General features: G+C 44.5%; 1 protein-coding gene across 1 annotated transcript in view; it reads right to left on the reverse strand.

Moving 5' to 3' along the window:
• Nucleotides 1-455: 455 nt before the first annotated feature.
• LOC104280778 (fibulin-2-like) overlaps nt 456-21,736 on the reverse strand; it is a gene marked incomplete at its 5' end in the record, with an annotated part of 33,578 nt that continues 12,297 nt past the window's right edge. Inside the window, 11 exon segments of the mRNA XM_009878543.1 lie at nt 456-623; nt 2,631-2,874; nt 3,758-3,881; nt 7,170-7,298; nt 8,179-8,295; nt 8,913-9,038; nt 9,541-9,669; nt 12,787-12,819; nt 12,822-12,911; nt 13,238-13,375; nt 14,957-15,091. Coding sequence (XP_009876845.1) covers nt 456-623; nt 2,631-2,874; nt 3,758-3,881; nt 7,170-7,298; nt 8,179-8,295; nt 8,913-9,038; nt 9,541-9,669; nt 12,787-12,819; nt 12,822-12,911; nt 13,238-13,375; nt 14,957-15,091 — 1,433 coding nt within the window.

The following is a 21,736-nucleotide window of genomic DNA, read 5'->3' on the forward strand; positions in this document are numbered from 1 at the left end:
TCATGAGCTCTGTCCTAAGAAAAAGCAAAGGACGCAGCGCTCGCTGTCCCTGCACTGCAGCTCCTACCAAGGCTGGCAGGGCACGCGCTTCGGGTTGGCAAGAGGTAAAAGAATTCTCTGGTTATTTTGGGAACAGAAGGATGCGAAATTATCTACCGTAAGCCTTTCCTTCACTTCACTATTTGCACCGAGTTAGCTATTTCTAATTTTTGAATGCTCACTGGACACAGTGCTGATGAAGACATGTTTTCTCATAATAGTAGGCAAAGCCTTCCTTAAAACTTTCTTCATCAATTACCTGTCTAGAAAATGAAAAGTCAGTGTTACAAACCGCCAGATCCTTAATATGATTGACTACGGCTGCTTTTAGTCAGCAAAAGATCTCCACGTAACAAATGGCTTGTCCGTTTGTTCTCTGACAAGAAAGACTGGCGAGGCTTGAATATCATTTATGCTCAATCAGAAACGACTGACGATGGAAAACTCTGACTTTCAGTGATCTTGATGTGCCCCACTGGGGCACGGAGAAACATATGGCCACTTGAGATGTCTCCTGAATAATGGATCTGAAAGGCTCTCCTATTCGTTGCTGTGGCTGCCTCTTCATCTTGCCAGGCCTGGAGCTGTAAGATATGCATTAACTGAAATGACAAATTGCATAAACGAGTGTTTCTTGGTTGACGCTTCCCTGATGAACGCTTCTGGAACTGTTAACTATGGAAAACGAAAGATGGATGGAGGAAGATCACTTTTACAAAACGATTTTTATAGGAAAAAAAACAAAGGAAAGCATGATGTATGCAAACTCGCCGATATCCCATATTTTACGGCTGAGGAATAGCAGCAATTTTTCCCTGGTAATGGGTCTTTACGATGTCAGATATAGAAAGATTTGCACTTTATTACCCACAAGAGAGTCCAAATTAAAGAAGTGACTTGAAGTGGTAGAAATTGGCCTTGGGATACAGTCAATACGGAACATCTCTCACCGTACAGGTGGTGTTTACGAGATTTAAGGTGTAGCTCAAAGAAACATTTTATAATGTAAGAGCATTGTCGATTATGGCATAAAAAGCTGTAAGATTTGATTTCTCCATTTTTGGTGTGTACGTGCCAGTCAGAATAAGATCAACTGTAGAAAAGAACAGATTATTATTTTGTCAAGAAAAGCTGGGCCAGTGATCCTTGAGGTCCCTTCCAACCTGATGTTCTGTGATTCTAGGATTGTCAAACTGCAGCGCGGTAAACATTGATATATTGTAGCTATGTTTTTCCTTTCCATTTTGCAGACTAATTATAGCTGGAACAAAGGAAGCTCAGAAAATTACAACATTGAAGCTTTCTTGCCTTTGGGGAGGAAAAAAAACCCCAGCCTTAAAGAAGTTCCGATATTCATTTCTAAATTCTAACAAATACTTGCGTTATCCCACATTTTGCCAGATTTGGCCTTTGACTTTGGACCTTGCCCAGTTTCCCGTAGAACTAGAGGAAATCCAGCTCAAAACTTTGGTCGTGCTATTTTCAAAACGGCATAATAGGAACCGCCAGCTGAACTAGCGTTTTCCTCCACATCATTTAGTAACACGACTGAAATAAGTTTCCTGAAGAAGAGAAGCAGCTCTCGTTCTTGTTTATTTAAAACTACACGTGATTTCCCAGCGGCACACCCAACATTTAAAATAAGGCGCAGTAATCAGTTGTTTCATGATTTCCACGTTACCTCTTGGATATCCGTTGAAGAATTATGGAGCATCTAATTTACATTTAGTCACCTAAACAGAGGGAGTCTGTAGAGAGAGGAGTCCCAGCACCTACAACGCCAGCGGCTGAAAACGTGAGCTTTTACCCTAAAGCACAACGTGCTTGGTCTTGCAAATAATTAGCACATGAATTGTCCTACTAAAGCAAGACTCATTCATAGGCTTTTTTTCACTGGTGGAGTTTTCTTTTATTCATATATATATTTTTAGGCAACATATTATGCAAATTGGAAGGAGGAAAATAAACCAGTAATAGGAGGTGAGCGGTGTACACGTACGGCCTTCGACACAGCAACTCGACGCAGAGAAACCTCAGCAAAGTCAGGGGCTAAGCCAAGCCATAACTCAAAGAGAAATTTCTCAAGTTTGGTGGTTTTTTTTTTCCCCTTAGTGGCAAAAGTACTCCCGAGGGAACATCTTTCCTCTCTAGTGCAATACCCTGGAAATGTGACTAAACCTAAAAATAATTTCTAAGAAAAGGTTCCAGCATTTAACACAATGGATGTACTGCCTTTCGAACCCTTCCTTCGTTCATCGTCAAATGATGGTGTAAAGAATGGCGTAAGAAAACAAACCAACAAACAAAAAAAAAAGATAAAAATTAACTTAAATTACACAACCAATAAAAAAAGTTTAAAGCAATGATAGAAAAATAATATAAAGGCTAGATACATTAAATGCCAGTTCAACAGTATTAAGCTTTGGTAGAACAGCTAAAGAGCATAGCACCCATAAAATCCAACGTCAATACATGCTTCAGTACGCGTGAGCTGTGATGAAAATGTAAATTTTGGCCAGAAAAGTAGTGTACGTTCCCTGACGCCACAGTTTCATTTCAACATCTAACAAAAAGTCTTTGGGCTCTTTCACTTGTCGCTGAAGATAGACAATGCCCGTGTATGAGTTCAGCCTTCGAGTGCTGAAGTAGTTTTCTTCATTTCCCTTGTTTATATTAAGGATTATGTTGTCTCCAGCATAGGCAGGCGATGGTCCAATACGGAAAATATGAGCTGGGACCACGATATTGGTTTGGAAGTTCAGCTGGTAATAGGTAATGCGCACCGGGGTATTTTGGCAGTCCAGATAATTAAAACAACTGATTCGTTCACACCTCCTAAGAGATAAGAAAAATAGCAGGTCAAAACATAACGGATTTCAGAGTGTTGCAAATGTATTAGACAAACAGGAGTCCCTAACTTCAGCTGTGTAAAAGGCTTTTACAGCGCCCATAAAGCATTTGTAAATGGTAAAATTGTTTGAGTAGAACAATGTAAGACAAAAATCACGGCTGTGTTGGGAAGCCCCATGACTACAAGCAGCGCAGAGCTTGGAAGGGGCGTCTGTGATTCATCACGGACAGCACAAGCCTGGGACAGTGCTCCAAGAAAGTAGGAACTAAAAAAGGCTTTAAAAAGGAGCTAAAATGTGGGAATGGGAAACGAGCTCCTCGAAGCTGCTCAGCTTCCCAAAGCACTGGCAGCCACCGAAGCAGGAACGAGGGAGATTTTGGGGCTCCTGAAGCTTTGCTGCTGGTGAGGAGCTGATGCAGGGAGGGGGTGCCTTTCCCAGAACCCTGCAGCCTGGCAAGCTCGCTGCCCTGCTCCCCTTCAACGTTTCAACACCCTCTGAGGAACAGCAATGGGAACTTTAAACAGGGAGCCGCAGAAGCACTGTGAAAAAGGTGCACTGAGCGGCCTGGCAGCTACTGCCATGATGTAAAGCAGCACAGAAGGTCTTTTCTTTTTTTTTTAATAAAAAAAATCACTTACAAACAGAGGCCCTTCAAAGCTGCAGCAAGTAGAGCTGCAAGCTCTGGTGATTCTGTCGGAGGGCAGATGGGGGCTTGGCAGAAGGAAGAGGTAAACCTGGACAGAAACTCTCTGTGGGGAAAATCTATATGCTCCAGCTTCTGAAGCAGCTTCTTAGAGCTCTGAGCACTTAAACCTGCCCAGAAACTAAAGCATGAGGTAACACCCGTGGCCACTGGCAATACTTACATGTCAGATACTTTCCGGTAGTTGGATGGGCACTCGAAGGACAGGCAGCGGAAGCTGCCCTGGATGTTATAGCACGTCTCGGAGGCTGAACAGTTGTGGGTTCCTATGGCACATTCATCGATGTCTAACGAGGAGAAATACAAGGGAAAAAACATGCTAAGTTCAAAAATAAGAACTAATCGCCATTTATGGGCTGCAATATGCTTAATGAAACTGTGCGCGTGAGGAGCAAGAGGGTCTGTGGGTTTGGCTTGGTAAGCTGAGGGCTCTTGCCGTTGCCGCTGCCATGGAGTGTCACCTCCTCAGTACCTGCGCCTGCTGCCGGAGGGAACACCCGGGCTGTGAAACACACATTCGGGTGAGGTGTGTCAGGTGCACCTCTACACACAGATACCTGCTGGCATCTGGAGTGGCAGAGTAAATTGCAGGGATCCCAACGCTGCTAAAATTCACCTGCTCGCTGCAGGAAAAACCTTCCTTCCCTGATGTTATGCACTGGCAGCGCCACTGGGCGGGGTGTGCGATAAATGAGGGAGCCCACTCTTCCCCTGTGATCCTCTTCACACTGTCGGACAGTCCTCCCACTGAGCGGTGGGAGCCACCCAGCACACGGCCAGGGGAGGCTGGCTTCTTTACCCAGCTCCTCTGAACCTGCCTGAACACGTCTGCTGCAACAAAGGGTTTCACTTTCGGTGAAGAATAAACATGAGAAGGAAAAGAGGGTCTCAAACCCCAAGCTCCTCCTGTCTAGCCGCATCCCGCCGCAATAAAAACTGAGCGTAAACGTGCTTGGTTCAAACCAACGTGAACATCTAGGCAGAATTGCCCGTGTTGTCCTCTTCTCCCTTGCTCCTGAGGTGTCAGAGATGCATATGTTTTCGGGAACCGAAAGAAAACAGAATAAAATAACTAGATAGTGGTTGCCTAAGGCAGGGGAACTCTAAGTTTCTCAGACCAGCCCTGCAGCCACTGTGTAGGCTCTCCACATTGATCGCAATGGCTCCTTCTTCATGGAGAAGGCTGTAAACGTCCAAATATCCCATCACTCAGTCTGCAGACACTACCCCAGAGCAAACTCACGTCGTGGATGGAGACCCTGTGTCTGCCTACACGTCAGCCACTCCCAGCCTACTGCGACAAAAGCTATCCCTCAGGAATAAGCAGGTCCCATTAGAATTATCACCAATCCATGTTAAAAGCCAGCAGGACCTTCCCATTGACTTTTTGAAAATGGAAAAAGTTGGGCTATGTCAGGAGAATATTTTTTTCTATGCATGAAGGCTGCTCTGGGTTAAACCAGGGGGCAAATACAAAGCAAAGTAAGCACTGCTGTACAGCTGTGTGATCCAGGAGATGCAAACTCGACTCAGGAAATATGAGCTTAGGAGCAGCACTTTAGGATAAGGCACCCATTTTTGAAAATTTAAATTAAATACAAATACCTCCCTGGAATGAGAAGCGATGTTGCGAAAGACAAAAAAAACCCCAAACATTCAAAGCTCAAAGATGCTTTATGGCCCCGAGTGCAAACGTGGTTACCTAAACAATACATATGCACAAGCCCAAGCCATGGACCTTAACAGGCTGAAAACCAGATGCAGTAAGAAGGATCCAGCTTGAGCAGAAAATACTGGCAAAGATCTCACAGTCACATTGTGTACTCCCAAAAGTCTAGACAACGCACGGAGGCTTTAAAATGAAATAAATGCTAACAGGCAAACCATGTGGACTGTGTAGGGCGCTGCAGCTCTGCCAATTGTCACAGAGGGGAGAGACTCTTGGAGGAAAATTGTAACCTCCCACTCCCTCCAGTCCCCTGGGATGAGAACTGATCTCACACCCTGAACCGACTGGTTTAAAAGTCTTGCAAAGAAAAGTACACAAGAGGAAGGAGGAGAGAATCAAAGCAAATTAAATCCCTTGCCGGTTCTCAGAAGTGCCCTTAGGTGAAAACAAAATTTCTTCCATATTGCAATCCCTGTCGGGAAAGCGCTCCCGTCACCCATTTGGCCGCGCTGCAAAATACCACTGGCGGTTTCTCCAAAAAGATCCATATGTTGAGATGCTATTACACAAGATGTAACGCGCCTCGTCTGAAAATAAAAAGGCAAAAGGAATGTACCACCAGCAGCTCTTAGGAACCGGTCAGATGATGAGCAAGCAGCAGCGGATCTTCAGCTGGTGGAAGCCAATATACCGTTGTGTTTAGTGCAGCTGGCTGCAGCAGGAACCCTCTCCGCACAGGGTGGGTGTGCAGAGAGGATATCACGCCACGCAACGCGACCGTGATCCGTCGGTCCTTGGGGCAAACCCTTCGCCTCCACTTCCAGGAGCACGCTGGGTGCCTCCAGCTCAGGAGAGATGAAGGATGCGGGGACTCACGCTATTAACTCCGCGAGACGTCCTCGGCTCACGTGCTGGCAGAGGTGGCAACGAACGTGCCAGTGCTCAAAGTTAGCAAAAAAAAAAAATATAAAAGAAAAAAAAAAGCCCAAGGAGACTTATAGCTGCGTTTTTTTAAAGGTGACATTTACGTAAGAATCTAAAAGCACATGGATATATCTGCATGCTGAAGTCATACTTAAGAACATATATTTAAAAAAAGCGCTTTAAAAAATCTTTTAAAAGTCTTCACATTATATTTTAAGTCTTTTCATTTTCCCTTTGGTCTGGTTCTCTGCTCCGAAGTCAGGATCAAGTATGCTCATGCCATTCATGATTTACACAGTGTAAATTCACTGCCATTACCACGGAGAAGAGAATTTCCGCATAGGAGGTACATAACCAAAAGCTATGTGAAGGGTTCCTGAAAAACTAAGGGCAGGAAATGCCTGGCAGTTAGTGTAACCGAAAAAACGTAGGGTACGTAGAGGTAATCAGATCTTCCCTCATCATTACTCAGTCAGTGCATCCTTTTGCAAAAGGGGGATTTTTTCCTTCAAATTCCGACAGCTGCGCACCAGATGAAACCCACCACACACCCAGAAAATATTTCTGTGATCCTGGAGAAGAGGTGTGTGTGCCGGGGGGGAGGTAGAATACACATCATTTACACTAACATTTACTAAAGGCAACATATTTAAACTTAGCTGGCAGACGTCTGGGTGTCCAAGTCCCCGTCACAGCTCCCACACTCACTCTCTTAGTTTTCTGGGGCAGGAAACCACAACTCATAATGAAACCACGGATTTCTACATCTGGCACCTCAGAAAAACCAGCTTGCTTTCCGCTGCACACACAGCTCAGGCGCGTGAAGTGCCGCGGTTTGAGTGACGAAGTGGGTTCCCTTAGGAATTCACTGGAACCATTAGCTCACCCAGAGAGAGCTGGAGACTTGACCCAATCACTGGAATGGCTCAGATCATTCCAAGGATTAAAGCGTCACCCTTTCACTTCCCAAACTCCTCATTACCTCGACAGGTTCTTCCATTTGCTGCCATGGTATATCCCTGCTCCGGACAAGCACACTGATAACTACCAGGAACGTTCACACAGCGGAAAGTACAAAGAACGCCTGCGCTCTGCGTGCACTCGTCGATATCTGCGGAACAAAAAAACCCCACAATTAGAAACATATGAAAAAAAGAAAAGTGGAAATCTGAAAATAAAGAGTCTGTAGAACACAAGGAAATTCTGATGCAATTGCAATACATCCTTAAACATAAATTATAAATTATTGTAATTATACTGGGATATATTCTTAGACAAGAATGCAACCATGAAAGTTTGACATTCACAGAATCATAGAATATTTTGGGTTGGAAGGGACCTTAAAGATCATCTCCTTCCAAGCCACTGCCATGGGCAGGGACACCTCTCTCTCACCAGCCCAGGTTACTCCAAGCCCTGTCCGACCTGGCCTTGGGCACCTCCAGGGAGGGGACATCCACAGCTTCTCTGGGTGACCTGTTGGCAACATTGCTCGAGGACTGTTGATGGTGCTTTCTGAAATGCTGGACTCAAGACTGCTCCCAAAAACACTGGTTGCAAATAGTATGGACCCGTGGACAACACCAAGTCTAGGGTACATCTGAGTTTGAAAAACATTCTCTGGGACCTCTGTAATTCTTCTAGGATTGCTTTGGGGGCTTCCTTGCGCTCGGAAGAACGTGGGTTTTTCCACCATTTCTTAAACAGGGCTTCTCCAATGAGTCAGTAATAGGTAAACCCCTTCCTTCCCCCGTTCTGATCCCTCTACTGCTCACACATCATGAGCAGAAGTAAGAGCAAGCCTTCGCTCAACCGTGGCTGTCACTGCAGCAATGCAGACATATCCACCCTTCCAATTTTTTCAGCCGTAAGCTCTAGCCCCATGAAACAATAACCCCGCTGGTTCTACAGTCACGGAATCCATCGAAGAATGAGACAGCCCTGACTCTTACAGGCATATTTAATCTGACCTGGCAGAGCAGCAGCCTCACCTTTACAAGAATGTCCATCTTCTGCGAGCTGGAAGCCTTGCCTGCAGTAACACTGATAGGAGCCGTAAACGTTGGCGCACTCCTGGCTGCAGGGACTCGTATCACACTCATTCACATCTGGAGCCAAAAAACAAACCCACAGACACTGCCACAACACTTCAGAACAGTGTCTCCCACCATTTCTTGCCTCTGAGAGCAGCCACCAGATACCTCTGGTCTGAGTGAATAAGGGTGGACTAATGCATCCCAAGAATGTTTCTGCCCCCCAGGCCAAGAACTGTGACGATGTCTGTGGCACCTGGATTTCATCTCTACATGTGCCAATAAAAACACATCCACGTTCAAATACGTAGACCTTACGTGTTTCAGCTGATTAAAAATATGTAATCGTTGCCTTAAAAAGAATCATGGAGAAAACTTTCATTCAAATTGAACCACTTTTTTCAAATTTTGTCACTACCAGGTTCCATCTCTTTTAAAATTTGAGCAGAAAGTCTCCTATTCTAACTTTATAATGTTCTCCTTTTCTCTCACCCGGAAGGAAAGGAAAAAACATGTGAGAGAAAGGAAGAAAGAGGCAGAACTTTGACGGTTTGAGTGTTGGATTGCTTGTCTGCAAATCTGAGCGCACATAAATCATGCGTTTACTTATATCCCACCTCAACTCCTTCTCTAAAGCCTCTTAATTCACACTGCAATCTTTTCTTCATGGAAAAAAACCCCACATCTGGTACCTTCACAATGCTTTCCATCGTAAGACAAGCGGAAACCAGAAGAACAAGTGCAATGGTAGGAGCCAGGGGTGTTCTCACACGTGTGCTGACAGAGGCGTCCAGGGTAATTCCAGCACTCGTTTATATCTGCCAGCACAGCAAGCAAATATACAATCAACTTGGAAACAAAAGCATTAAGTTTGGTGCAGAAGGATATTTCTTAAAAGTGTCAGAGATTGATTTGCAGGGCACAAAATGCTGCAACCTCAGGTTTCATGCTGCAGCACTTTGCACGGTGGCACCAGAATGCAAAATGCTGTATCATAGTCTCTCATGAAGAAAGTTGTGAAACCTTCAGCAAGACAAATTTCTACAGCAGCAGCGTAACCCGTAGGGAAGTATTCTGCAGATGACTTGAACTGATAACCTGCAGCTACACCAAACCAAGGGCACCTGGCCCAAAATCACGGCACGGAGTGGCAGAGCTCGGAACGGCCGGTCGCACCCAACGCCGGCTGCGTTGGAGGCAGCTCCATTATCTTTCCGCACTGCAGAACTAAAAACCACACCCCACGACGGTGCTAAATACTGCCTTGTCGTCCAAGGCTCCATCAATCAGTCGTTTCAACTCGTCTCGTGCCTTACATACCGATGCAGCTTCGGCTGAAGGCATCGTACTGATACCCCATCTTGCAGTCGCAGCGGTAAGTCCCCGGAAGGTTATGACAAATCTGCCCCTCGCCACAACGGTGCACGCCCGTCTGACATTCATCCACGTCTGCAGAGCCAGAGAAAGCAACGAGTTTAAATGCCATTTGCTGAAAAATTAATGTTTTCAAAAAGAAAAAAAAAAAAATCATTAAATAACAGGAACAGAAAGGTTTTGGGTTATCCCCTGGACAGGACAAAGAATATCAGCTTTTCCCACCGACGTTCTCTGAGTCAGCTTTGTAAGTCAAACTTTTGAAAAGCAACGCGTTATCTGAAAAGTGGAAAACGGTCAACTGTAACTGCAGTGGAGCTCTCCCAGCATATTCTGCATTTCAATGTAAACACATTTTGATTCTGATCAAACCATGACATTTAAACACTCTATTCTGATGTTCTGCCATTACGTGAGTCACAGCAAGCCATTTAAAGCAAAACAAGAACGAGCCAGAAATCCTGCTCATCCTTCAATTAAAGCAATTGCTATTTTCATCTCCAGTTGCCCTTTCAATCTTGCTCCTGCTGTCTACTTTTTTTGCTCTTTCCCAATGTTGATCTTTTCTCAATCAACTTGCATTTTGGTATTCCTCACAGCCTCTCATCCAAAATCCAGTACCAACAAAGAAGTTGCTTCTCCACTCACATGCACCACTTCCAATCTCGGTTTATAACCCTCAGATGAAGACGAGAGTTTTCAATACATGCTGATTTACAAGACTTGCAATGCACCTAAATAGCTCATCAAGTATCTAACAAAACCCTACTGTCATCTGTGACGAGAAGCATCAAAAAGTGATTAACCCCCAGAAACCTGAATTCCTCCAAGAGTTCCGAGCTCGGCCATCTCCTAAGCCATCAGATCCTGCTTCCTTCCTGTTATTCACATCTTCAACTACTTTTACAACCCAAATCCCTGTTTGTGAAATATCGATTTGGGTGGTAGTCTCCGTTCTGCCCTATTTGAAGTGATAAAGTTGAGCACTTTTTCATCCCAAAGGGTTCCTGGGCAGTTCTCCAGCCTTGGACAGCGCTCCTGGAAGCGCTCGTGCTGAGAAAACGACAGGGGAAGCCAGAGCACGGACACCTGGACTTGGGAAAGTGGAGGTTATATGGGCCCCGATGAGACAAGCTAACAAATACAAACACTCAGATTGGGTATTTCAGCACAGATGCCCACCCACACTGTCCTTGGTGGAACCAGGGTTGGGGATGGCAGGGGATGCCCCTTGCCAAGCAAGGAATTCCTGACAGGCTCACAGGCTCCTGCCAAAACGCTGTCTCTTCATTTCCTTTTAAGATCAGGGGTAGCATCAAGACAAGGATGTTTCTAATGCAGATACAAATACGTAAAGTAGCCGCTTTGTTTGCAGTGAATTCGTGTGTGTGACCGTCTCGTTAGTTTGTCCAAAATTATACATCCCATTGTGTTCAGGCTTCAATTAGTGCCAGGCCATTATACCGTTGGAGGTGTGCTATATTTCATAACAGCTACAGCAGTGCTCGGTTAAATGCAAGAGGTAGCTTTTAACAACTCATTTACTAAATCAGAAAATATATGAACATTTTAAAGAGAGGTGAATCCTGGAAACTGAGAAGACGACCGTGCAAGTCCAGTTCTGCTGGAGACACATGTGCTGATGATGTATTTACTACTGTGAATAAATCTGAATCAGGAATCTAATTAGCTATTGTAATGCTTTAAAGAAACCAGTCTTTATCACAGAGAGGGGAAATGAGGACCACATGCTTTTCTTTCTTCTTTTCCATGCCCTCTGCCTACTTAAAGTCATATCAAAAAAAATTGCCAAAAGATATAGACTGCAAACAGAGCGCACAGGCAAAGACAGAGAAATCACCAGTTAACATTAAATATTCCCAAAAATCAAACTAGGGAAGCTTCGTTATACCTGCTCCTTAAAAGCATTGTTAGCCATGTGGAGACAAAGTGTCGTTACAATGCATTGTGTTAATTTATCACGCTTTAAAGAATGCAAATGCTGCATGGAGAATGGCAATTTCCACCTCGTTCACATATTGACACACAGTCACTCCCTTTTAGGAAGTCATGGGGAAAAAAATGCTTCCTCTAAATCATCATTTTAAAGTTCAGGGGTGCAATTTGCCCTGGCCATTAGCATGGCTCCAAAACAGAAACCACTAGCACTACAGCCAGGATTTCTGAGCTGCCCGGTGACGAGTCGTGAAAAAAAATGGCATTCATGGAGACACTGGCGTGGCGGCAACCCCAAAACCAAATTCAGGGTCACCGCACTTCAGGTGGTGCAAACGGACCTTCACGCAGCTGATCTAGCCCAGAACCGTGTCTTTACAGCAACGGAGAGAGGTGAGACTTCTGGACCTCGCCGTGGAAACTGCACTATTTCAGGCTGCTCTGTAATAGGTCACCAAACAAGGCTGCACTCCTTTGCCCTGAGTTTACAGAATATAGCTCCCCAGAGCTGTATCTATCAAGAAACTTTCTCAATTTCCTCAGTTACACCCCCCCCCGCTTCTGCTGCTTCCAAATCTTCCCCACCTCAGCATGCTTTGGATAGCCTGGGAGTGAAATCGTGACGGGAGAGGGAGCACAATGAAGAGCAAAAAGGAGAATGCAGGAATCTATGGGGAAACGGGGTGCACCGACGCCACTATTTTTCACTACGAGTTGCCAGTCATGACCAAGTTAACAGCTGCCAGCACAGCTTCCACCCACCTGAAGCAATTTTGCTTATTTTTCATCCTTCCTTTTATTCTCAGGGAATGTAAGTTGACTCATCAGGACACCATCACTAAGCAAAATGCTGATTTGTCATTTCTTTTTTCTTTTTCTTTTTTCCCCTTGCTGTCCTTCTGGCATTTCCTACTTCGTGTAACACAGAGCTAGGGAATTAAAGCACACGTGGCCAGCCTTGCCTTGGGCACCAAGGACCAAGCTTTCGATTCCTTCGTGCCCAGTGTGCTCCTTCACAAACGCTAACAGGAGATGAAAGCTGCTACTCCGAGTCAGTGAGGAACAAATACAAACCAGTATCAAGCTGCATGCCAGCCTATATGGATATTTAAACATTCTTTTCACAAAGAGAGTAAGAGTCCATCTGGAATGCCCAGACGACTGGGAGTAAATGGGGAACATCATCCAGAGCAGCTCTGAGAGGACACCTCATCAGACCGTAGGGCCTGACCTTACCGATGCACCGGGTTCCCTCCTCGTTGGAGTGGTCGTGTTCCTCTGGCAGGTGTAAGACCCGACGGTATTGATGCAGTTGAATCCTGGTTTGCATGGCTCAGGGAGAGACGTGCATTCATTAATATCTGGCAAAGAGAAAATGGATTAGGAGCAGCGAGAGAAGCTATGCAACCTGCCCAGTCTGTTTTCTTCCAGCTGCCAATTCTTTTTCTTAGTTTCAATTTAACGTGCTGCAGAGATAAGGCTGATGAAGGTCTGTGCCGGTAACACTTTCAAACTCTATATGCAAGTATGCACAGCTCAAAAAGGACAGCAATGTTCCGGTCAAATTCCCAGCAGAATTCGAGGAAAACCACATGTGGTCGATATACACCCCTTAGCCAGGTGAAGAGGAACGGGAGCTGGCCGGTGCCGCTGCACATATTACAAACATATTGCTGGTCACACTTACCAACGCAGTTTCCCTCTGGGTCTTGTAAAAATCCATCCATGCAGCGTTGCTTTGACTCGCAGTAGAACGATCCCTCTGTGTTCTGACAAACGAAGTTTACTTTACAGCTGTGAGTCCCTCTCTTGCATTCATCGATATCTGTTAAATCAGAGCCAAGCGTCAAGTTGCAACCAGTGAAGCTGCAATTTTCAGTCATCCTCACGACTAGTTAGCTTCTCAGTAAAGAAGGTAGGAAGCATTATTTAAACCACACACCCAACACTGCCTTTGTGTTTGCTCTGGATGCTCTCTTCAGTGTCAACTTCAGAACTTATCAGGTTCTGAAGCCAAGTCGATCCAGGTCCCTACTCCTTGTTCACAGCATCTCTCATAAACCACCAATACAGAAACACTGGCAGCTTTAAAATCCTAAACCCCTAAATTAAGACTAGGAATAAAGGATGCATCATCAAATGTGTATCACGCTTTTTCAAAAGCAAAATGGTCTCTTATTCCTTATGCACCTCAGGAATTCTAGGTAGAAACCTGCCTCCACTGCTTTCGGTGGCACCTAACCTGAACACAGCTGGGATTTCACTGCACGCACTGGCACGTCTGTGCACATATATATATGTATATAATATATATACATATATATATACACACTAATGCACACAGAACAGCACCACTCACCCAGAAGGTACCATTTTAATAAGTCTTCCTACCATATTTATAGAGTGAGACAAAGAAAAACATGGAGCTGAGTAGTTCAGAAACCTCTGCAAATCCAACAGTTATCTGTAGGCAGTTTTAAACAGAGTAGTTCTGAAATTTGAGAAATGTTCTTCCAAGTCATTCACTTTAAGCCTACTTCAAAACAATTTCCATGTTTTATAATCTGCTCTAAGCTCACTTTTAAGACTAGACAGTGATTTAGATCAGCAGTAAATATTAGAAATGCTATAGAATCAGACAACAGAACGAGACATTCACGAACAGCCTCTTGGAGTAAACCAGGGCTTACTTAGGAAGCTGTATATAAAGTGAGATTTCTGATCACTTATATGTTAAGAGTGAAGTCCCTTCCTTCGGTATCTCTCCCTCCAGCTGTCAGGAAACTCTGTGTAAAACATGTAGGAGTGAATAGCACTGACTTCTGCCCTGGGAGGCAGGGCACGCGTGTCTCTTGTAGAGCCCTGTGCTGCAGAGCAACCTCTGCCGTGCTATGACCAGTTGAGGTTAGCTCCTCCGTTAGACCGAGAAGGGGGGAGATGAAGAATAGCTTCTGAACCCCAGGAGCACTCCAAATGTAAATAAATGCAGGCAGACCTCCTAAACACAGGAAGGACGGGACTGTGTCAGCCCCGTGATCTGTTCAGGCTGTGATTCAGTGTTCGACTGCAACCACCACCAGCCCCAGCAGCGAAAAGCAGAGCCAGGCAGAAGGCTGTAACAGGAATTCCTCCGTCGGTGAGATCTCTCTCTAATGCCTTAAAAACAGGGTAAATCCTAATTCACACGGTTTCATCCATTTTCCAAATAATTCATAGTTATTGTTGGAACCTACTTCAAAAAACTGAATGTACAGGGGGGCCCGTGAAGCCAAACACTTCCATGATGATCAGCGTTTTCTAGTTACAACCCTAGTATCACAGACCAGCAACAATAAAACGCTTCGCAAATCCCTTTCTTCTCCTTTTCGCAACAGCAATTGCATCAGCTGAAAACCACTTGTCTTACCAGCACATTCTCCGTCCTTAAGCTCATAACCTGGCTGACAGCTCAGTTCCTGGAGACACTTGAACGATCCCACTGTGTTGACGCAGTGCTCTCCCCGCTGGCAGGTGTGCGTATCTGCCACGCACTCATTAATGTCTACAAGAAAGAGTTAAATAATTCACATATTTATCAAGTCATCTGCCTCCTCCTGCTCTTTTGGAAGGAGTCAAAAGCTCAAGTGAAACCATTTCTTCCAAAAGTTATTCAAAATAGACTTTGCTACAGCGTTCTGACAAAAGACGTGTTACTCCAGGATCTCTTGTTAACAGAGAGTAACTCGAGACACACAAATCAGAGGGAGATTTCCTTCTCCTTCCCTCTTCCCAAATGTGCAGACATCAAGGACAGGGGATGCACAGAACCAATTAAACGCAGGGTGGGCAAAGGACTGAGAATCAGCTTCTTGGTTGACTGGATAGAAACCTCCTGGACAATTGAATGAGAAAGCGATTAATGCTTATTGCTCATTATCAGGTTTTCACAGCCCAGGCTGTATATAAAGTCCCGCTGCTTCACGCCAGAGAGGCAGGAGCTGCTGGTGCGGAAGAGCTGCAGGAGAGAAGCACCGAAACTGCCAGCCTCGCCGCCCTGGAGTCATCGAAAGAGGAATCCCGAAGGCTCAGTCAAGTTTGTACATTTGTATTTCAACCTTTAAAGAGATCTGATTTCAGCAGGTGGAGTAGTGGAAAAGCTCTTTTTTTCCTTTTTTTTTTAAAAAAAAAAGAATCACTTCAATACAAGACGGTGGAATGTAGGGCAATTTGGGAAGTAATTCGCGACACCTTTGAAGCGATGCATTTGGATGGGCTTAGATGAAACAATCTCAAATTTAGGGTTTGCTTATGTGAATAATGAAATGCCACGATGAGCAAATACTTACAAGCAGCAAAAAGGGCTAGGAATGGGAAGACAAACTTTCTTGCCATTCTCCACAAAATCTTAACACGTTCACAGTTCTATATAAAGCTAAGAAGTATTTCAAGAGCTAACAAAAGCCAAATGTGACCGTAATCATTACCAATCGCCCAGCTTCTCTGCACATGATGCTATTTTCATATTATACAATAAAGCAAGTACTGTTTAAATCAGATTTTCGTTTTGGGTCTACAACCTCATTCCCAGCTAAGTACAACATCAGATATAGTACTTGCGGGGCATGGAAACAGGACAAGTCATTCTAAAAGCCTTTTGTCTTAGAAAACACGTCAGCTTGTTTTCCGACAACCAGATGGAGATGAGCACCAAAAGAAATCTCCGGTCCTGCCGAAGTCAGCGAACTGGGGATATGCACCGAGTTTCCCAACACCAGTAGGGCAGCTTGGTACCATTTCACTTCTCATTTAGTCGTGTTTTCCTTTTCGTTTGCCATAGCTACTCCTCACAAGCCGCGTATGTTGCTTTCCAAAGCCAGTCGGTTAATCCACAGCAGGTTAATCGCAGTTGGAGATGTCTGTGGACTCGCACTGTGTGGCAGGTTAATACCCTACTCCAAGGGTTTTCTGGGTTATGTCCTCCTAATGCTTGTACTGTTTCCCGGTTTCTCTACATTAGCTTCAAGTGTAAGCATCAATATTCTCATCTTGGGGGAAAAAAAATTAAAAAAGCACACGCATCCAACCCAAAAGCCCCCTCCCCGCGCTTGGGGAAGAATATGAGCTGCTGTGGTAGACTTATCCCACCTAACTAGCCTTAGTCCTGGAATAAACTTAAGGATCTTTTAAAAAATTGCAGAGAAGAATGGCTATGGATAGCCATTTAGTATCAAAATTAGTGTAAGGCTTTCTACTGATTTACGAGGCTATGCAACAGATCCGAGATTATCTTTCCTTGCAGACCACCAGAACCTTCTCCTACAAATAGGCTGTCAGCACCACACTCCGTCATATGAACTGAACTCAGGTCAGAACAACACCAAGAGAGGAAAGCATGTTGGTCTGAAACACCTCCCCAAATACAGCATAGGAAGTGTTCCACCCGATTAGCAGGTGTCAACAGGTAAAAGGAAGGTTAAGATTTCACAGAGGAAAACAAGATGTCAAATAGTTTTGTTTTTTTTTTTGGTCTCTGTTTTTTGACTCAATTTTCAAACTTTCGAGCACTCAAGAAAATGAGCAGAGCTGGCCAGAATGCATTTGAGGAAATTAAACCCGTGGAAGCTGGAAGATTACATGAAGAATTTTTGCTTTCAGTGGCAGTTTTGTGCACCAAGGGATACACTGACAATCCCTAAAGCCTAATGATTGTCACCTGGGCTGAGATGCAAGGCTCAAACTATGAGCCATGCAGCAGGCAAGGCTCTGCTCTGTCCTGTCCAACGTTAGGGCATGAACCTCCGTTTCTGATACCAGACCAGGTTATCCAAAGTTTCAGCCTACCAAAGTTCCCTTTTCATTTTATTAAACAGATATGCAGCCTAAAGTCTTCCAAAATAATTCCTAAATGGTCACGCCACAAAACAAGATCTAAGAAGGCTTCTGGAATCTTTCTCACGAGTTCCCCTCAGTCCACCATCAATCCCCATCGCAAACCAGTGTCCCTTAGCATGAGCAGCTTTGGGAACAAAGTCCCAGTTTGTGGTGGGGCAGCAAAAGAGCGATGGCGCTGGTTCTTTTCAGCCCAGGCTGCCCCCAGAATCATTTTGCTCTGCCATCACGGCACGAGGTCAGCAGAGGTCAGCGTGGACTGAATCGGTTTTTATAAAACAGGACAACCTCTCCTTTCTTTGATACAGAAGATAAGAGGGTCCATAGCCTCTCTCTCTTCAGTACTGGAAACCAGCTCAGGAAGTCGGTAGGATGCTTGACAGAGGAGCAGGAAAAATATTACTTATATTTTCAGTTACAAACTTAATGGCTCTCTTCTTTCTCATTTAACTCCAAGGGAGGATTAGATTAGATATTAGGAAAAATTTCTTCACCGAAAAGGGCTGTCAAGCCCTGGCACAGGCTGCCCAGGGCAGGGGTTTAAAAGCCGGGTCGATGTGGTGCTCAGGGACACCTGTCAGTGGTGGGGCTGGCACTGCTGGGTTAATGGTTGGACTCAAAGGTCTTTTCCAACCTAAACAATTCTATGATACTATTTCCCAACATTGGACTGGCTGCAGTCTTCATCCAGGTGAAGGTGAGGAAGGGTAAGATTATACTTATAAATAACTAGGAATAAAAGAGAATATAATTCAGTAATATATTAAAAACAAGTCATACAGTTAATTGTGGAGAAATCTATTAGGTCTATGTGGGCAGCAACAGCATTCCTCACTCTAGGTCAAGCGAAAACCAGAAGGAAATGCTATTGCGTAATATCGCTTTTTTATCCTTGGAATTGTTGAAAACAGCAACATATGCACCATCCCTGAGCGTGCCTGTTGCATCTCAGGAGCTGACATTTTTGCAAAGGAATATCAACATTAGCCTACTGCTATTTTTCTCAATACATACTTCAACATTAAAACTTAATTTTTTTTGGCACTTTTTATAAAAACGTGAAATGCAGACTCTTTTCTCCCTGCATGTATATTTTCTCAAGATGTTCCCCCCTCCATCTCCCCACCTCGTCTTCAAATTACTTCAGCTCAATTTCTTTTACGTAATACATCTGTTTTATTTAAACCTGTCACGATTTTGCAGCCACCCACCCTGCGTTCACGCGCGGTCCCTGTGGCTCAGCAATAAAATGACCCTTCGCTCACTCGGGCAGGGGCGGAGCTGTAGATGGGAGCAGCAAAAAGAAAGGAGCAAAGTAGTCTCCTGTCAGTGTGCACGTGGGTGGTGGTAATGACTTTGCCTGCAAGCCACCGGGAAAAGAAATCCATGTTAAAAACACCCCAACCTGGCCCTTATCTCTGGAGAACATAGAGTCATAGAGTCATAGAATGGCCTAGTCTGGAAGGGACCTTAGAGATCATTTAATCCAACCTCCCTGTCACCAGGGACACCACCTCTCGACTAGATCAGGCAACACGTGGGGACTGAAAGGGAATCGAACCCACAGCCTTGGCGTCGTTACCGCCACGCTCAAGTGACTGAGCTAACTGGCCCCCTTGCAAGTCTGAAAGACGTTTTAATATCTATTAAGGCAAAACTGGTGTGTACAAACTAGTTAAACAGCTGGCGACTCCTCACTGCGTGTGGCTGGCTTTGGGGCATTCGGCTGCTCGTGAATGCACCTGAAGTTCTAATCTTCTGCAGCTCGACTACAGGAAATTCAGCAGAGAAAAGGTTAACAGGCTGGTTCGTTGCTGAGCCAAGATCGTTCCTCCAGCCTCTGAAACAGGCAAAATCATTAGAAAAAGAATAATTTGCAAATGAGTTACTGCAAGTTTGTGTTTGAGGTAGCTCAGGGTGACGAAGGATACCTTGGGCGAATGTAGCTGCAGTGAGGCAGCTCAACAAAACAGAAACCACAGTACACTTGTGGCTTCTCCCCGCGGACGAGAGAGGCAGGAAAAATGTTCAATGCAGCAAATGTTCTCCAGAGAGCAGAGCTGCAGAGGAGACAGGAGCACACAGGGTTTGTCTATCCTAACAAAAGAGTAACTTCAAAGTTTTCTAGATTGCTTATAAGGATTTCTGTAAAAACCTGACTCGTGTTAGAGAAATAGAGAGGCTTCTTATTTAGCGCGGGAGGAGAGGATCTTTTAGCTTTACAAATAAGAGTTGTATCTTCCGTTTTATTAGTGATGCCTGAGGTTTATCTTCTATCAAGCACAATAAAACTCCGTTATAATGTGATGGGGTAGAGGACAGGAGGGGAAGGAAGTGAATAAAAGGAAGCACTTGGCATCTTCTATAGCGCCTTCTGCCAAAGTTGCTGACAAACACACATTGATTTAGTTTAAAACGCTCTTGGGAGACGTAGAAAAGGACAGATATATCCTTACTGCATAGTCAGGAAAAACATCAGGGTTTTAAATGGCAAGATTTCCAGCAGCAGAAAGCAAGGTGAGGCAGTTCCTTGAGCTGCCCGCTTACCAGACCTTCTGTTCAGAAGTGGGGCACCCCCAGCAGGGTCTGTGAAAGCCAAGGGGTGCGCCAGGACTGGGGCCAACTACAGACACCGCCTTCCATCTCACAGCCCGGTCCGGTCTCTGCAAAGGCATCCTTCCTTCCCATGGTGTTCTCCCAGGTATTTAATCCAACCTAAACTATATTTCTACTTCTCCATGCTTACCGGTAGTTCTGATTTCAAAATAAACAATTTATAAAAAAAATACAGTCCAATTTTTTCAACTTAAGGAAAACCCAGAAGATGGTAAATCACATTTCTGCTCTCAGCTATGTCACAGTATAAACTTTCCTGCTTGTGCCCTTGTGCCCTACGATGCTCATTAATAAGATGAGATCATAGAGCTTTAAAAGATAGGAATGAAACCAAAACTGTGAAGGTCAGAAAAGCGTTGTAGCTGCAGGGAGAAAGAGAGGGGTGGAAGAAGGCGAATTATATTACGTTATAGTCACAGGCACCACTGCTTTCATTAACGACTGGAGGTCACCAGGTTCTCCATTTTACTAGCCTCTAGAAAAGTACCCCAAAGAGAAACTATTTCCTAAGCTCAGGCCTTGGCTTTTGGAAGCAAATTAAATCCTCATAAATACACTTGCAAAAATAGGTTGGTTTCTTGCATGAACTGAAATAGCGGGGATGATACAGCAGAATTACGATGCATCTTTGACTTTCACACAAAGGAATTTGCGCCAGAATCAACAGAGGCCTAATCTGAATTTTAAAATTCCCTCTCTTTGGAATGGATCTTTCCCACCGCCTGGACTTCAGCAGATTTCTTGAGCTGTGTATGTGAAGGTTTTGTCGGTTTGGGATGTCTGGGGGTTTGGCAATATTGACACCGGGCAGAGAGATCAACTGCTAGGTTTTCCTAGTCCAGTTCAATAATCATCAGTACCACTGTGGTCATCATACCTATGAACTTTTACGACTTTTGAGCCAAGTTATACGTATCCTGAGAATGTACTGCTGGGGAGAAAGCCAAACAGCGTACAGCTCATGATGTTAAGTGGCTGAGCAAATGGTGCACATGTGTTTTTACTAACTCATATAGAAATGCCATATGCAAAGATGGCCCGAGAGCCTTTTAGCACAAATGGTTTAAATGCATTGCAGAGCATGAAGAATTACGATGTTGTGGTGAATGGCTTATTCCTATCATCTTACCAACACATTTTCTATGCCTGTTGAGTATAAAGCCCTCTGCACAGATCACTCTGTGGTTGACACAGTAGAATGATCCCAATGCGTTCACACATAATTGTCCTCTGGAACAAGCGTGAGCGCCTGTGAGGCACTCATCCAAATCTGTATCGACATGTTGCAACCAAAAGGGAAAAACAGAATTCTATTAGAACAATTTCTGAAAGGAAACAACACTTCTTTCACGCTGGAGATGTCTAAACGAAGTGTGCTGGAGCTACCACATCAGCAACTACTACAATATATATACAGTGTTAGGCTGAAAACAGGGCTGGAGTTAACCCTCGGAGATCATCTAATCCCAACTCTTGGGTCATTCTAGAAAAATCCATTCTTACAAACAAGCCGTCACCAGAGGCGACATATACACTTGGCAGGAAACCCAATCCAGTGCACCATCACGCTCATCACCAAACGCTTACTTTAACACAGATTATAAAAGTCCTTTGCTTCCAGTTAAACTCACTGCTTCCACTGACATTTCTGAATTTTTTCATCTCCTGTAGAGAAACGATTGCCTTGGAATAACCCCTTTTA

This window comes from Apaloderma vittatum, unplaced genomic scaffold, assembly GCF_000703405.1.
Source record: "Apaloderma vittatum isolate BGI_N311 unplaced genomic scaffold, ASM70340v1 scaffold14751, whole genome shotgun sequence".
NCBI classification, from domain to species: Eukaryota; Metazoa; Chordata; class Aves; order Trogoniformes; family Trogonidae; genus Apaloderma; species Apaloderma vittatum.